Source organism: Dendrobates tinctorius, unplaced genomic scaffold (assembly GCF_039654945.1).
Source record: "Dendrobates tinctorius isolate UK_male_01 unplaced genomic scaffold, ASM3965494v1 ptg000241l, whole genome shotgun sequence".
In the NCBI taxonomy this organism is placed as follows: Eukaryota; Metazoa; Chordata; class Amphibia; order Anura; family Dendrobatidae; genus Dendrobates; species Dendrobates tinctorius.
The window spans coordinates 6,683,099-6,701,769 of NW_027361908.1; the positions used below are offsets into that span (position 1 = coordinate 6,683,099).

The 18,671-nt window shown below is 45.9% G+C and overlaps 1 protein-coding gene across 5 annotated transcripts in view; it reads left to right on the forward strand.

The window, feature by feature from the left end:
* NEDD1 (NEDD1 gamma-tubulin ring complex targeting factor) overlaps window positions 1-18,671 on the forward strand; it is a 141,300-nt gene that overhangs the window by 85,681 nt on the left and 36,948 nt on the right. For all 5 annotated transcript variants that reach the window (XM_073556938.1, XM_073556942.1, XM_073556940.1 and 2 more), the window contains exons 11-13: window positions 6,553-6,755; window positions 7,188-7,335; window positions 8,805-8,961. In XM_073556938.1, coding sequence (XP_073413039.1) covers window positions 6,553-6,755; window positions 7,188-7,335; window positions 8,805-8,961 — 508 coding nt within the window. The remainder of the gene's footprint in view (window positions 1-6,552; window positions 6,756-7,187; window positions 7,336-8,804; window positions 8,962-18,671) is intronic.

Sequence of the window (18,671 nt, forward strand, 5' to 3'; positions counted from 1 at the left end):
TTTGTCGGACTCCCGCCACGGCGATTCTTTCATTCCCGGTTTTCCGGAACAGTATCGCAGGCAGAGGGTTTGTTACAGGCCATAATGACGCTACGGCGCAACGGGGTCATTGTCCCAGTGCCGAAAAGCGAAGAGGCACAAGGTTTTTACTCCAACCTGTTTTCGGTCCCCAAAAAAGACGGGACAGTAAGGCCAGTACTAGATCTAAAAATCCTGAACAAATTCATCAGAGTCAGGCGGTTCCGGATGGAATCCCTCCGTTCGGTCATTGCAGCCATGGATCCAGGGGAGTTCCTGGCCTCGATCGATGTGCAGGATGCATATCTGCACATTCCGATTTTTCCTCCACACCAGAGGTTCCTGCGTTTTGCGATCGGAGGGCGACATTTTCAATTTGTTGCTCTGCCCTTCGGTCTGGCCACTGCTCCCAGAGTCTTTACGAAGATAATGGCGGTGGTTATGGCCATCCTGCATGCTCGGGGCATAACGGTACTACCTTACCTGGACGACCTGTTGGTAAAGGGGCCGTCGTTTCAGGCGTGCCAGGAGAATGTCAGTATCACGCTGGATACCCTGGCCCGTCTAGGCTGGTTGATCAATCGGAGCAAGTCGTCCTTGGTTCCAGCCCAAAGAATCGTGTTCCTAGGCATGATTTTCGACACCTCCCAGGGGCTGGTGATCCTCCCTCAGGACAAGGCGCGAAAAATCAAGCAAGGAGTACGGAACCTTCTGCAGCCGGGCACCAGACCCATCCGGTACGGCATGAGTGTGTTGGGCAGAATGGTGGCGGCGATGGAGGCAATCCCGTTTGCCCAGTTCCATCTCCGTCCGCTTCAGCATGCGCTCTTGTCAGCATGGGACCGGAGGCTGCTGTCTCTCAGTCATCGGTGCAAGTTGTCTCCGCTGGTCCGACATTCACTCCGGTGGTGGACTCGCGACTCGTCCCTGGTCCAGGGGAAACCTTTTCCCCCGGAGCAGTGGTTGGTGGTGACGACCGATGCAAGCCTGCATGGTTGGGGAGCAGTTTTCCAGAGTCACACAGCTCAGGGGCGGTGGTCCATTCAGGAGATAATTCTCCCGATCAACATTCTGGAGATACGGGCAATACGATTGGCCCTGCAACATTTCCAGTGTTTCCTGAGACACCGGCCGGTGCGCATTCAGTCGGACAATGCTACAGCAGTAGCATATGTCAACCATCAAGGGGGCACGCGCAGCCAGGCAGCCATGCGCGAGGTCGGGCTGGTACTGCGTTGGGCAGAGAAGAACCGCGTGGTAATTTCAGCGGTGCACATTCCGGGAGTCGAAAACTGGGCGGCAGATTTTCTCAGCCGACAGAGGGTCGCGGCAGGGGAATGGTCCCTGCACCCCGAGGTTTTTCAACAGATCTGCCAACGGTGGGGGACCCCGGACGTGGACCTTATGGCATCCAGAGAGAACGCCAAAGTACAAAGGTTCGTCGCTCGATCCCTCGACCCGCAGGCAATCGCAGCAGACGCTCTGGTGCTTCCGTGGAGCCAGTTTCGTCTCCCGTACTTGTTCCCCCCGCTACCTCTGCTTCCAAGAGTCATCAGGAAGTTAAGGAATTCTGCTGGCCCCAGACTGACCTCGGCGGGCCTGGTATGCAGATCTGGTTCAGCTAGTGGTGGACGTACCCTGGCGTCTCCCAGATCGGCCGGACTTGCTGTCCCAGGGGCCGATCTACCATCCGAACTTAGGGGCCCTGTGTTTGACGATGTGGCCATTGAATCTTGGCTGTTAACACAGGCAGGATTCAGGCGCGATGTAGTAGCCACGATGGTGAGTGCCCGAAAGCCTTCTTCGGCGAGAGTATATCATCGGACTTGGGAAGTTTTTTTCCGTTGGTGTAGGGATCGCGGAGTGGCTCCTCTGGTTTTTTCGATCCCCAACGTACTGGCTTTTCTGCAGGCAGGGCTGGACGCAGGATTGGCTCCGAGTTCGCTCAGAACGCAGATCTCGGCTCTGTCGGTGCTTTTCCAACAAAAGGTCGCTTCGGTCTGGCAGGTTAGGACGTTTATGCAGGGGGTCGCACATTTAGTACCCCCCTATAAGGCGCCGACGGAATCATGGGACCTGAACTTGGTGCTCAGGGCCCTTCAGGAGGCTCCTTTCGAACCGTTACAAGAGGTTTCCTTACCTTACCTGTCCAGGAAGGTCGTTTTTCTGGTAGCTATTACGTCTATTAGGCGAGTTTCGGAATTGGCGGCTTTATCTTGTAAACCGCCGTTCCTGACCTTTTATAAGGATAAGGTAGTTTTAAGGCCAGCTCCTCCTTGCCGAAGGTTGTCTCTGCATTCCATATCAACGAAGACATTGTCTTACCCTCGTTTTGCCCGGCACCGGTGCACAGGGTAGAAAAGGCATTGCACACCTTGGATCTGGTAAGAGCTCTTAGGAGGTATGTGACAAGGACAGCTCCTTTCCGCCGGACAGACTCTCTATTCGTGATCCCAGAAGGGCGGCGGAAGGGGCTCGCTGCGTCCAAAGTGACTTTGGCCAGATGGGTTCGCCTGACGATCCAAGAATCTTATGAAATTAGTGGCACGCCGGTTCCGGCAGGGATCAAGGCACACTCGGCTCGAGCAGTGGGTGCCTCATGGGCACTGCGACACCAAGCTTCAGCGGAACAGGTGTGCAAAGCAGCTACCTGGTCCAGCTTGCATACGTTTGTCAAACATTATAACGTACATACCCAGGCATCCTCGGATGCAAGCCTGGGAAGAAAGATTCTCCAGGCAGCAATTGCGCACCTCTAATCAGGGGCGCAAAATAGCATGGATTGGGTGAGCTAAGATCCCGCCCAGGGACTGCTTTAGAACGTCCCACAGTCTCTGTGTCCCCCAATGAGTCGAAGGAGAAACATGGATTTTTGTGAGTACTCACCGTAAAATCCTTTTCTCCGAGACGCTCATTGGGGGACACAGCACCCACCCTACTAGCCAGTTGGCTTTTGCTTATTTTGAGTTATACAAATCCTTATGTAAGGATCAGGGTGGTCCCTTTTCCAGACGTATAATTTCTTGCCTGAATTTAAGGTGCGTTCTCCTACTGCTTATGCACTAAACTGAGTTACGCCCGGTCGGGGGGCGAGGGTGTATGCGGCGGAGGAGGAGCTAACTCTTTTTTTGTATACTTAGTGTCAGCCTCCAGACGGCAGAAGCACACACCCACAGTCTCTGTGTCCCACAGAGAAAAGGATTTTACGGTGAGTACTCACAAAAATCCATGTTTTCATCCTACAACAGGACAATGACCCAAAGCACACCTCCAAATTATTCAAGAACTATTTAGGGAAGAAGCAGGCAGCTGGTATTCTATCTGTAATGGAATGGCCAGCGCAGTCACCATATCTCAACCCCATTGAGCTGTTGTGGGAGCATCTTGACGGTATGGTACGCAAATGTGCCCATCAAGCCAAACCAACTTGTGTGAGGGGCTTCTTGAAGCATGGGGTGACATTTCTCCAGATTACCTCAGCAAATTAACTGCTAGAATGCCTAAGGTCTGCAGTGCTGTAATTGCTACAAAGGGAGCGTTCTTTGATGAAAGCAAAGTTAGAAGGAGAAAATTATTTCAAATAATCTTTTTCGAACCTTGTCAATATCTGGACTAGATTTTAAATTCATTTGGCAACTCATTTGATTAATAAAAGTATGAGTTTTCATGGAAAACACACAATTGTCTGGGTGACCCCAAACTTTTGAACGGTAGTGTAGTTAATAAATAACATTTCCCACATGTCTACTTAACATCAGCACAATTTTGGACGTTTTAAGGGTTAAAAGTTAACCAGTGATTTTCTTATTTTTCCAAGAAAATTTACAAAACCATTTTTTTATGGACCACCTCACATTTGAAGGGCGTTTTGGGGGGGGGGGGGGGGGTCAATATAACAGAAAATTCCCCAAAGTTACACCATTCCAAAAACTGCACCCCTCAAGGAGCACAAAACCACATTCAAGAAGTTTATTAACCCTTGAGGTGCTTCACAAGAACTAAAGCAATGTGGAAGGAAAATATGAAAAATTTACTTTGGAACCATTTTTATTTTCACAAGAGTATCATGAGAAAAATAGACCACAAACTTTGTTGTGCACTTTCTCCTGAGTCCGCTGATACCCCATATGTGTGGAAAAACCACTGTTTGGGTGCATGGCAGGGCTCAGAAGGGAGGGAGCACCGGACTTTTTGAACGCAAAATTGTCTGGAATGAGTGGTGGCGCCATGTCACGTTTGGAGACCACGTGATGTACCTAAATAGTGGAAACCCCCCAATTCTAACCCCAACACACCCATAACCCTAATCCCAACCCTAACCACAAACCTAACCGTAACAAACCCATAACCCAAGCCCCAACCCTAACCATAACCCTAATCCCAACCCTAGCAAAAAACCTAACCCTAACTTTAGCCCCAACCTTAACTTTAGCCCAGCTCTAACCCTAATGAAAATAAATACATTTTTTTTTATTTTATTCTTTTTACCTAGCTAAAGGGGGGTTTGATTTACTATTTTTTTTATTTATTTTGATCACTGTAGGGTCTATCACAGTGATCAAAATGAACCAATATGAAAAATTTCCTATTGTTGCCGTGTGTCGACTATCAGATCTCACCTGGTGCACTGCGCATGCGCCTGCCATTTTCTCCCAAAAGACGCTTCAGAGAAAACATGTTAAAAGCTGCAACGGGTAGACTAGTTGAACAGGTGTGTCCCCAACGGAGTCTCACCCTATGTTACCTTGAGTCACCTTGAGTGACGAGTCTCTCCCTGTGTGTGTGTATAGGGTCAAAACTGACAGTAATTTGCAGTGGTTGGGGAGACTTCGCCAGGGAGCCATCTATTTAATTAATTTTCTGTGTGGCTTAGTCCCTGGCGTCATCTTTAATTTTTTTTTCTGAAACGATATAGCGTTTCAGAGTAAAAGATGTATGGCTGACATCATACAGCCAGAGGTCTAGTATATTCTGCTCATAGATCGGGCAGCATGCCAAGTTCCCTGTAAATTAATTGTATATTAGAAAACGAAGTTAGTTTAATTTCTCACAATGAGTTTTTTTGGGAGTTTTTGATGCTGTGTATTTTCACTTAGCAAAAAAACACAGCATCTTATAGTTACAGCAAATCTCTTGGCCATTGTGTGTTTGAGATCCACAATGTGTTAATTTTTTTTTTTCTTTCTGGTACACTGAGAATTTTGTATGCATTTTCCCCATCAAATTGCATTAGACAGAAAATCCATAGGTTAAAGAAAAAAAAAGAAAATGATGAAATTCACTAGTGTACTACTCACATGAATGTATCAAAGTATTGTGAAATTCAATTAACAGAGTGTAAAACCCAAAGCTGCTTTAATTTAAAACATGACATACTAAAAAGGGACAAAAACCCCGAGTGTTAAAAACACCCTAGAAAAACATGTAAAAACCCGCAATTTCTGCGATTTAGCTAAGAGGTGTAGAAATGCTACAGAAAATCTGCAACATAAAAGCACACCAAATACCCATCATGCAAACATAGGCTTAAAAGAAATATATGGAACCACCGTATTTTTCGGACCATAAGACTCACTTTTTTTCCCCCAAAATTTTGGGGGAAAGTGGGGGGTGCGTCTTATGGTCGCAATATACTCACTTCCGACCATGGCTGGTGCGGGTGCCGCGGGGCTCTGTGGTGTGGTGGCGGTGGGCTTTGCTCCGGTGCAGTGGCAGCGGCTCTCTGTGCTTCGTGGGGGGCTGTGCTGGCATTTCCTCAAAGCCTGGAGGCCCCCGCACATCCGTTGCTGGCTGCCGCCATGTTGCGGTGGCCTCCGGGAACATGGACGCCGGGAAGATGGCCGCCGATCCGGGGACGGCGCATGCTCAGGTTCAGATCTCGTCCCGAGATCTCGGGAGACGAGATTCAAATCTCGGCAACGAGATCTCGTCCCGAGATCTCAGGACGAGATCTGAACCTGAGCATGCGCCATCCCCGGACCGGCGTCCATCTTCCCGGCGTCCATCTTCCTGGCGTCCACCACAACATGGTGGCAGCCAGCAACGGATGTGCGTGGGCCTCCGGGCTTTGAAGAAATGCCGACGGAGCCGCTGCTCCTGCATCGGTGCCGCCGCCCCTGCATCGGAGCACAGCCCACCGCCACCACCACACCACAGTGCCCAGCTTCCCCAGCAGAGAGCCGCCGCCACCGCACCAGCCTGGACCACTGAATGAGCCCTGTGACCACTCCTCCACCTGTGCCGGATCCATTCCCTAGTAAGATGAATTCGGACTGTAAGACGGACCCCCATTTGACACATTATTTTTTTCTCTATTTTTCTTCTAAAAATTTGGGGTGCGCCTTATGGTCCGGTGCGTCTTATAGTGCGAAAAATACGGTAGTTTCTGAAATTTTTGTGTTTTTAAAGCGTAACTATAACCTTGTGTTGCTACCATATCTTACAAAATGTTTAAAAGTTTCAATGATAGTGTACTAATAAAATAAGGTTTTTTTATATACCGTATATATTATATTGTGATCACTTTAATCGTAGACCTTGATTACTTGGCTCAGTTCAGTGCGATTCCTGGCTCAAGACGACATCCTGTAGGTTCCAGTACTCAAGGGATGAATTCCTCCCCTTTGCATTTAATTATTGGAAGTCCCATCAAAGAAGAAGATGAACCCCAAGATGTAGAGCTTAAAACCAGAAAACCATATATTGTAAAACACGATGTAAACGATAATGTTAAACAGGTAATCATTACACCAATACGGGCTGTAGGTGGTTAAAGGAGTTGTCCTGTCATTACATATCGCATTCACTGTATGGATCATAAAAAGAAATATTACATCATGTTAATGTTAAAAAAAAAAAAAAAAAGCTTTGAGATGCTGTGAGATAAAATGGCTTTAGTCATCACATTATGGTAACCTGCTAACGTGTAAATTGCCTAAATTATTCAATTTTTATGATTTATGCAATGGCTGTGATACAGCATGCAATCATAGGCCTTCCCTTTTAATGATTTGACAGATGTATGCTACATACTTTTTGCCTGATAAAGGCAAGATCTCTACATATATTGTAATCTTTATATATTTGATTATATTATTGTAATAGTAATGTAATATGCAACTGTCTCTGATATGAAATGATATATACATTTTTTTCTCTCCATTTTCTAGCCTTTTAAACCAGCAAGCAGTGAACAAATTGTTGTTAATTCTTCACCTGTTCCCATTTCTCGGACACCAGACATATCTGAAAGAGTGGGCAAGCAAATTCCATCCCAGTTAAAACAAGACTTTTCAGTTAGCGGCACAAAAACATTAAGTATGTGACTTATTCAACGATCACATGTATGACTGCTATAAAGTAATTATTAATGGGCATGAGCCCTAGTGATGAGTGAATGTGGCTCGGATAACGTGTTACCCAAGCATGCTCGGGTGTTATCTGAGTATTTTAGGCGTGCTTGCATAATAAGTTTGAGTCTACGCGGCTGCATTGCTGATACATGAGCGGATTGCCTGATAGGTAGTTCTCACGTGTTGAAGTTGTCTAACAGCCACAAAACATGCAACCACGGGAACTCAAATATATCAACCTATGGCTCAGGAGACACGTGGCTTGCCTGCCCATTGTGTGGCTGTTGGCTGGCTGCCAGTTTTCTGCATTAGCACCAAGTCTAGCAAACAGTTAAGAAGAGCAGGTCTCAAGATGGTGACACAAGAAAATATGTGGGTGCACATATACTGGCTGTGGAGGTAATATAAATATGATAAACTGTAGATTGAATGATACTGCCAGGTAGAGGTGTGCTTGAAAATGGTTGCAATTATGTGGCAAGTGTGTTTTGATGCGAGAATAGTGAATCGGAGTAAAGTGGGAACCCCGTGATGGAAGTATATTGCCTACAAGGAAGTGGCACACAAAGTTGTGATGGAAGCTTTGGCTGTTATGCTACAGTAGTAAAGGGGGACCCTGGGTGTCACCTCAGGAGAAGTGTGGCGTTGGATCTGTCTGCTAAGGTTAAAAAAAGGTTGGGACCATTGCGCTACAGACTACAGTATAGACTTATCACACTCGCCTGTAAAGCTCTCCACAGTTCTTCACCGCCTTACATATCTTCCTTTATCTCTATTATCTCTTTACCCATGTTCACTGTTTAACTAATAACTAGTGATAAGCGAGTATGCTCGTTGCTCGGGTGGTCTCCCGAGTATTTGGAAGTGCTCGGAGATTTAGTTTCTGTCGCTGCAGCTGCCTGATTTGCAGCTACTTGACAGCCTGAAAACATGTGAGGAATGCCTGTTTGTTAGGGAATCCCCACATGTATTAAGGCTGTCAAGTAGCCGCAAATAATGCAGCTGCGGCAACAGAAACGAAATCTCCGAGCACTTCCAGATACTCTGAGATCACCCGAGCATGCTTGGGAAAACCCGAGCAACGAGCATACTCGTTCATCACTACTAATAACCTAACACTGACATCCTCTATAATAAAAACCTCCCACCTTCATCTCCAAGACTTCTCTCATGATGCACCAGTATTCTAGATTGCACTACTTCCGACCATCCGGTTAATTCCCAGTGTCCAAACTTTTAAGTGTATGTTAAAATTACATTTCCTGTCCCTAATTTAATCATTCCCTATTCTCTCTTCCTAAATTTTACTCAGTCTGTTCTCCTCTGTCATCTGTTTTTTCACCCTCCATACATTCTATGTCAGAAAGTGCAGGAGTACTAGTAGGGCATTTAGTGAATGCAGTTGAGCTAATAGCTTATAACTTTCTCCGGCAGGTCCAAAGATGCCCAACTCTGTAAGTTCTGAAGTTGCCTCCTCTTTGTCAGAAAAAATAGCAGACTCATTGGCACGTGAGAAATCTGGAGCCCCGCTAACATCTGTTCAGATTAATTTTATTAGAAATATGATTGAAGAAACCCTTGATGACTTCAGGTAATTTTCCAAACAATTAAACATCGTAGGTGGCACAACTTACTGAAGAAGAATGAATCTGTTAACATAGTGAAGTGTTAAGATGGCAATTGCAAACAAAGGAATTTTATGACTAACATGAAAATTGTTCAGTCTATAGCTGATAGCAGAACAGGAATGTAGGGAATTTCAGCTTTCACAGGTTATTTACTTAGGGTGCTTTCGCTTTCACACTTCATTTAGACACCCGCTCATTGGTCCTGGTGGGGCTTACATTCGAACCATCCCAAAACGGTATTCGGGTGTATGTGCCCGACGGTGCCATAGACTATAATGGTGCCAACAGAGTGAATGTGTGCTCTGCTGTGCATCATTATCGGGCAGCTATGTCATGCTGTCCGTCTCCAGTAGGCGTACATGCCAAAAAAAGATGCACGACAGAGCATACTTCACTCTGTCGGCCCCATTATACTCTATGGTGCCTTCAGGGCATATGCCCTAATCCCATTTTGCGAGGGGTTCGGATTTAAGCCCCCCTGATCAAGGACTGGGTGACAAAACGTAGTGTGAAAGCACCCTTAGCATGTAGCATATGGATTATAAATTTGATTGCTGTGCATTACTTCCACCTGTCGCTTTTCAGTAGTAACCAAGCATGTGCGAACACTACAGTTCAGAGAAACATCAAGTGCAACATCAAGTTTCTGTGGGGCACTACAAAGATGAATATAATCGTATGTCTTTTCTTTTTTTTTTTTTATAAAAAAGCACGTTCATTAGTATAGTAACCTATATACATCATATGATGCTTAAGAAAACAGAATATAGTTCCAGTAGTTGGGAGACTGAGGTATCAGGTGGATCATTTCTAGCTGGTTTATACAGTGCCTACAAGTAGTATTCAACCCCCTGCAGATTTAGCAGGTTTGATAAGATGCAAATAAGTTAGAGCCTTCAAACTTCACACAAGAGCAGGATTTATTAACAGATGCATAAATCTTACAAACCAAAAAGTTATGTTGCTCAGTTAAATTTTAATCAATTTTAAACATAAAAGTGTGGGTCAATTATTATTCAACCCCTAGGTTTAATATTTTGTGGAATAACCCTTGTTTGCAATTACAGCTAATAATCGTCTTTTATAATACCTGATCAGGCCGGCGCACAGGTCTCTGGAGTTATCTTGGCCCACTCCTCCATGCAGATCTTCTCCAAGTTATCTAGGTTCTTTGGGTGTCTCATGTGGACTTTAATCTTGAGCTCCTTCCACAAGTTTTCAATTGAGTTAAGGTCAGGAGACTGACTAGGCCACTCCAACACCTTGATTTTTTGCCTCTTGAACCAGGCCATGGTTTTCTTGGCTGTGTGCTTTGGGTCGTTGTCTTGTTGGAAGATGAAATGACGACCCATCTTAAGATCCTTGATGGAGGAGCGGAGGTTCTTGGCCAAAATCTCCAGGTAGGCCGTGCTATCCATCTTCCCATGGATGCGGACCAGATGGCCAGGCCCCTTGGCTGAGAAACAGCCCCACAGCATGATGCTGCCACCACCATGCTTGACTGTAGGGATGGTATTCTTGGGGTCGTATGCAGTGCCATCCAGTCTCCAAACGTCACGTGTGTGGTTGGCACCAAAGATCTCGATCTTGGTCTCATCAGACCAGAGAACCTTGAACCAGTCTGTCTCAGAGTCCTCCAAGTGATCATGAGCAAACTGTAGACGAGCCTTGACATGACGCTTTGAAAGTAAAGGTACCTTACGGGCTCGTCTGGAACGGAGACCATTGCGGTGGAGTACGTTACTTATGGTATTGACTGAACCCAATGTCCCCACTGCCATGAGATCTTCCTGGAGCTCCTTCCTTGTTGTCCTTGGGTTAGCCTTGACTCTTCGGACAAGCCTGGCCTCGGCACGGGAGGAAACTTTCAAAGGCGGTCCAGGCCGTGGAAGGCTAACAGTAGTTCCATAAGCCTTCCACTTCCGGATGATGCTCCCAACAGTGGAGACAGGTAGGCCCAACTCCTTGGAAAGGGTTTTGTACCCCTTGCCAGCCTTGTGACCCTCCACGATCTTCTCTCTGATGGCCTTGGAATGCTCCTTTGTCTTTCCCATGTTGACCATGTATGAGTGCTGTTCACAAGTTTGGGGAGGGTCTTAAATAGTCAGAAAAGGCTGGAAAAAGAGATAATTAATCCAAACATGTGAAGCTCATTGTTCTTTGTGCCTGAAATACTTCTTAATACTTTAGGGGAACCAAACAGAATTCTGGTGGTTTGAGGGGTTGAATAATAAATGACCCTCTGAATAAACTTTTCACAATTTAAAAAAAAATTAAACAAAGAAATAACATTCTTTTTTGCTGCAGTGCATTTCACACTTCCAGGCTGATCTACAGTCCAAATGTCACAATGCCAAGTTAATTCCGAATGTGTAAACCTGCTAAATCTGCAGGGGGTTGAATACTACTTGTAGGCACTGTATATGGTATGCCTGTAAGTGATTTACTTTTAATTGAGTGTTTTATGTGTCCTAACATAGTTAAATATTCAGACGCTACACTTTTGGATTGGTAAAACCAATTACCAAACCCAAAGCAATGGATAGCCATGAAAAGCCCAGACAAGGAATATTCAGTTTTTGAAAATCTCTATATATAAAAATGAATGTATATGTGTATCACCAACCAATCACGAAGCATCTTTGATTTCACCAGAGCTGTTCAAAAGAAGCTCAGCTCTGGTGGCTATGATCAACAGTTTTCCTTGCAAACAATCACTAAGCATCTCTCATTTCCCCAGAGCTGGTTAAAAGTAGCTGAGCTGTGATTGGTTGCTATGAGCGAGTTTTCCAACTTGACAACACGTCAGCACACACTGACATGGTGGGAGAAATATAGCATCCCTGGGAACATAAGCTCCCTGCCATTGTCTGTCCCCCAGAAAGGAGCAGAGAGCACATGACAGAAATGAATCACCCCCTCCCGTGTGGTATCATTAAGTGACACACATGAATGTAGGGAAGTGCACATATTAAATGTCATGTGGATTTAATATTTTCTCACAGACACTTTTATGCATTATTGATGTGTTAGGCTGTGTGCACACGCTGTGGATTTTGCTGCGGTTCCGCAGCGGTTTTGGCCGCTGCGGACCCGCAGCAGTTTTTGCTGCGGTGTACAGTACCATGATTCCCTATGGGAATCAAAAACCGCAGTGCAGACGGTGCGGAATTTTCCGCGCGGATTATCTGCGGTTTTCAATCCGCAGAAAGAATTGACATGTCAATTCTTTCTGCGGATTCTCCTGCGGTTTGCCATCTCCTCTATTGAGGAGAAGAAAAACCGCAGGGCAAAACCGCAGAGCAATCCGCAGGTAAAACCGCAGGTCTTTTGACCTGCGGTTTCACCTGCGGATTTTACAAAATCCGCGCGGATGAATCCGCACCTAATCCGCAGCGTGTGCACACAGCCTTACTGTGCTCTGATGCTGTGAGTTTTTTTAAAGTGCTACTTTCCCCATAATTCACCTGAATATACCCATGTAACACGTAATGCTTTTCCCATAACAACCCATTAAATATGATACTATACTGCATACAGATGCTGTACATCTATGAGCAACTCAGCCGGACAAATTACAAGTTGACGGTGCATGAAAATGTGTGTGAAGGTTTCTCTACTGTACTAATGTTTAAGATTTGTGCCTGTCCATTGGTGAAAAGCATGACTGTGATATTTATGGTGGCAGATAAGTGAGAATATCAGCCTGATCAGTAGAAATCCTGGCATCTTAGTGAACCATGTTTCTGTGCAATTTCACTATTCTACTTTTACTGGCTTTGACGGGATGATGTGGGATATTAGGGGTAGTAATCCGGTAACTCTGGCTGACGGGATGATGTGGGATATTATAGTGAATGTGGCTAGGCTGAGTGGGCGGGGCTCTACACTCAACTTTATATATATATATATATATATATATATATATATATATATATATATATATATATATATATATATACTGTATATATATATATAGATAGATATATATATATATATATATATATATATATATATATATATATATATAGAATCATTATAATTTGTTATAACTAATCGTAGTTAGTTACTATGCCCGGGCAGCGCCGGGCTCTTCAGCTAGTCTCTATATATAAAAATGAATGTGTGTATCAGTGTATCACCAACCAATCACGAAGCATCTTTCATTTCACCAGAGCTGTTCAAAAGAAGCTCAGCTCTGATTGGTTGCTATGATCAACAGTTTTCCTTGCAAACAATCACTAAGCATCTCTCATTTCACCAGAGCTGGTTAAAAGTAGCTGAGCTGTGATTGGTTGCTATGACCAACAGTTTTCTCACTGCATGACAACACCACCTCAGCAGACACTGACATGATGGGAGAAAACTAGCATCCCCAGGAACATAAGCTCCCAGCCATTGTTTGCCCCCCAGAAAGGAGCACAGAGCACATGACAGAAATGAATCCCCCCCCCTCCCATGGAACAATGGTATGCAAGTTAGGGCAAATCAGCGTTTTGGTACTGACCCCAGGCTTTTCTTAAAGGGATCCTCGGTATGGAAGTCAGGGCAATTGCCTTCAAATGCTCTGGTACTGACCCCAGGCTCTCTTAAAGGGATCTGCTGTACGCAAGTTAGGGCAAATCCCTCAGCGGTCTGATTCTGACCCCAGGGTTCTATTAAAGGGATCATTGGTATGCAAGTCAGGGCAAATCCATCCAGCACTCTGGTTCTGATCCCAGGCTTTCTTAAAGGGATCCTCGGTATGTTAGTTAGGGTAAATCCACTCAGCGCTCTGGTTCTGACCTAAGGCCCCTCTTAAAGGGTTCCCCGGTATGGAAGTGAGGGCAAATCCAATCTGCACTTTGGTACTGACCCCAGTCCTCTCTTAAAGGGATCCCCGGTATGAAAGTGAGGGCAAATCCAATCTGCACTTTGGTTCTGACTCCAGTCCTCTCTTAAAGGGATCCCCGGTATGGAAGTCAGGGCAATTGCCTTCAAATGCTCTGGTACTGACCCTTGATCTCTTAAAGGGATCTCCTATACAGAAGTTAGGGCAAATCCCTCAGCGCTCTGTTTCTGACTCCAGGGTTCTATTAAAGTGATCATTGGTATGCAAGTCAGGGCAAATCCACTCAGCGCTCTGGTTCTGAGCTAAGGCTTTCTTAAAGGGATCTCCGGTATGGAAGGTAGGACCGTTCAACTCAGTGCTCTGGTTCTGACCCCTGGCTGACGGGATGATGTGGGATATTAGGGGTAGTAGTCCGGTGGCTCTGGCTGACGGGATGATATGGGATATTAGGGGTAGTAGTCTTGTGGCTCTGATGGGAATGATGTGGGATATTAGGGGTAGTAGTTTGACGGCTGTGATGGGATGATGTGGGATATTAGTGGTAGTTGTCCGGTGGCTCTGGCTGACAGGATGATGTGAGATATTAGGGGTAGTAGTCCGGCGGATGTGACGGGATGATGTGGGATATTAGTGGTAGTTGTCCGGTGGCTCTGGCTGACGGGATGATGTGGGATATTAGGGATAGTAGTCCGGTGGCTTTAACGGGATGATGTGGGATATTATAGTGAATGTGGCTATGCGGAGTGGGCGGGGCTATATATAGATAGAGAGAGATATATATATATATATATATATATTATATTATATTCATTATAATTTGTTATAACTAACCGTAGTTAGTTACTATGCCCGGGCAGCGCCGGGCTCTTCAGCTAGTACCTTTAATAAAAATTGCGAACAGTAGTACTGCATACAAAGCATTGATTATGCGTACTTTGGTATGTGTGAGAGGGGCAACCGAATCCAGAGCTACAGCTATTCTGTTATATAGATTGGCATCAGCATCTGCATTGTGTAAGGAACTTATGTCTGTAAGAGGGAGGAGGGATTCAGACAGTTAGTGTATATTGAGTTGTTTAAGATTTCTGTGAGGGTGTGCAAGTTTGTGGGATGGGGACTGTGGACCTGGAGACGAGAGGGAAGAGAATGTAAGTAAGCTGTGGTCAGAAAGGTAAAGTAGTGAGTTAGGTTAGATAGGGAACAGAGGCGGGTGAAGATGAGGTCCAGTGTGTGGCCATCTTTGTGAGTGGCTTTAGAAGACCATTGATTGAGGCAAGTTTAGTGGCAGCTGAGAGGGAAGTGTCAATGTGGATTTTGAAGTCGCCCAAGATGATAGTGTGGATGTCAGCGGAAAGGCAATAAAGTATCCAGGTGGTGAAGTGGTCGAAGAAGGTGGTGGCTGGTTCTGGAGGGCGGTAAATGACAGCCAGTTGGAGGGGGAGTAGATGCGCACAGTGTGTGCCTCAAAGGAAGGGAGGGTAACGGAGGGTGCACTGGGATTGTGGTGAAGGAGCAGTTATCTGACAGGAGAAAACCATCTCCTCCGCCATGCTTGCTGCTGGGGCAGGGGGCGTGGGAAAGGTGGACTCCACCATAGAAAAGTGCAGCAGGAGAGGCTATGTCAGAGGGGGTGAGCCAGGTTTCGGTGATGGCAAGGAAGACAAGTTTGTTAGCAATGAAGAGATCATGCATGTAGGAAACTTTGTTGCAGACAGAGCGTGCGTTCCATAGAGCTCCTGTTAGTGGTCTATATAGATCCCTGCTTTAGGGTCCCGTCACATTAAACGATGCACCAGCGATCCCGACAACGATACGACCTTGTCAGGATCGCTGGTGCCTCGCTACATGTTCGCTAGTGAGCTGTCAAACAGGCAGACTCACCAGAAATCAGGACCAGCGAGGACGCTTGTATCCAAGGTAAATATCGGGTACCAGCTCCCAGCGCGAGCACGCAGGTATCCAAGGTACACAGTGGGTAACTAAGCGACGCATGTGCTTAGTTACCCGATATTTACCTTGGATACCAGCTCCCAGCATCTGCTTACAGCACTGGAAGCTCGCTGATCGTTGGTTTTCCGCTGCCACACGTAGCGATGCGCGCTGGCCAGCGGGAGACCAACGATCCAAAAATGGCCCAGGACACTCCTGCACGATCAACGATACCTGGCGGGGGGGCCGGTCGCTGATGCATGTCCCACACAGCGATATCGCTAGCAATATCGCTGATGCATCATAAAATCGGCGATCTCGCTGTGTGTGACGGGGCCATTACTCCAGTGTTGTTTATGATCTTGTTTACACTGCCTTGATCATATACATCTGGCTCATTCTTAATTATCTGACCAAGATAAGCACAGATCACTCCTCTCTGCTTCACACCAGAATGCACTTCTAGCAATCATATTGCAGACCCTATGTCTGCCAAGACTTCAGTCTGCATGTGTATATCATACAAGTGTGAAGATTTCATAATTAAATATATATATATATATATATATATATATATATAATCTCTATATATGCACAGCAGCACCCTGTGACTGCCAAGACATATATTGTCAATGGAAATAAAAACTTCCAAACGCTCTGTCCCTCAGCAAGATGTACTTACAAAAGCAAAGGTTCTTAGCGCATGATTTGGCCAATTCATGTGTGCCCGTCAACCGCGGCAAGGTGACACTTCTCTGGCGTCCTGTCTGAACCCTACTATATATGCCAACTTGCCGCGGTTGACGGGCACACATGAATTGGCCAAATCATGCGCTAAGAACCTTTGCTTTTGTAAGTACATCTTCTTCACTGCAGCTTGCACCTATTCACACTTGGAAGATGCTGGTCAGGTTTTTTTGTATAGCGATATATATATTATCCATCCATCCGTCTCTGGCAAAAATTAAGAGACCACTTCACATTTTTATAAAAATCAGCTTCTCTACATGTCTGACAGCCCTTCCATTCCAGTGTCAGTTGCGTACATCTCATTCTACTTAATGTGCTTCTGATTAGGTGATCACCTGAAGCAAATTTTATTTAACAAAGAAAAGTATAAAAAACCCTGCTGTGGTGTTCACAATCCTCTTGCATTAGGACAAGCTGGATGGCAAAACAAGTGCTAGTCATATCCCAAAAGTAATAGGAATGAAAAAATAACTTTTCGCCAAAGGAGTTGAAAAATAAATCTTGAGTTAGGAAAAGAAGGGCTCAATTCTGGCTTTACTAGCAGAGGGAAACAGTAAACGTCATGTTGCCTCCATCCTTAAAAGTTCTTAGACTGCATCCATTACAACAAGGTTAAGCAGCAGACATTGGGGACAACAAAGCTATAGACCAGCAGAGGGCGAAAACAACTCTCCACTGACTGGGATGACCATCATCTTATTCGAAAGTCACTCAACAACCGCAGGATGACATTAAGTGACCTACAAAAGGAATGTCAGATGGCAGCTGGGGTGAAGTGCACGGCAAGAACAGTTCGTAACAGGCTCCTAGAGGCAGGGCTCAAGTCATGTAAAGCTAGAAAAAGTCAATGAGAAGCAAAGGAGAGCCAGGCTGAAGTTTGCCAGAGACCATAAGGATTGGACCATAGAGGACGAGTAAGGTAAACTTCTCTGATGAGTCTAATTTTCAGCTTTGCCCAACACCTGGTCGTCTAATGGTTAGATGGAGACCTGGAGAGGTATACAAGCCACAGTATCTTGCACCCAATGTCAAATTTGGTGCAGGATCGGTGATGATCTGTGGATGCTTCAGCAAGGCTCTAATTGGGCAGGTTAATATTTGCGAAAGATGTATGAATCAAGCCGCATACAAGGTTTTCCTGGAAAAACAGTTGATTGCTTCTGCTCAGGTAATGTTCCCCAACTCTGAGGACTGGTTTTTCCAGCAGGACAATGCGTCATGCCTCACAGCTAGGTTAATCAATGTGCGGATGAAGGACCACAACTTCAAATCCCTGTCATGCCCAGTCTCCAGACCTGAACCCCATTGAACACCTCTGGAATGTAATCAAGAGGAATGTAAGAATGTAATCAAGCCATCAAACAAAGAACTGCTTAAATTTTTGTACCAGGAGTTGCAACTGATCACCCAAAAGCCGTGTGAAAGACTGGTGGAAAGCATGCCAAGACATATGAAAGCTGTGATTAAAAATCATGGTTATTCCACAAAATATTGTTTTCTGAACTCTTCCTGAGTTAAAACATTAGTATTGTTGTTTCTAAATGATTATGAACTTGTTTTCCTAGCATAATTTGAGGTCTGCAAGCACTGCATTTTTCCCTTCACCCAAGACAGCACACCTGTGAGAAGGATCCGCCCCGCCAGGACAGGAACCCACCGAAATATAAAGGGCGGTACCTCTTCCCCCGCTTTAGTTGGGTTCCTGTCCTGGATGGGAATCCCGTACGGCTGCTGTGTCGGTCATGGGAAGAAAAAGGTCCCGGGTCTGTCCCGGCGCTGGAAGAACAGGTTCCATACCTGTAGCGTCGGGCGTCTGGAAGCGCAGTCCACGTGCTTGGTGTACGTGCGGGCGCAGGAGGGTCTGTAGGAAATCCACCGTGCCTCCTTCCCCTCGCGCCCCTTGAGCCAGCTCTCTGATTCAGCGTGCAGTAGCGGCCGGGGACGACTTTCAGGTGCCGCTGATGTCACAGGCGCCACAAAGAATTGTGGGAGCGCGCCCTGCTGACGTCAGGGAGGCACCGAAAACATGGCGCCCAGCGCGATACCGGACGGCTTTTTTGTGGTGGAAGTGTGCGGTCCCGGCCGGTGGTCGTAGGGGGAGGGGCATATCTCACCCGGATGGAGTCGACCTATTTTAAGGCAGACGCCAGGGATCAGGGTGCC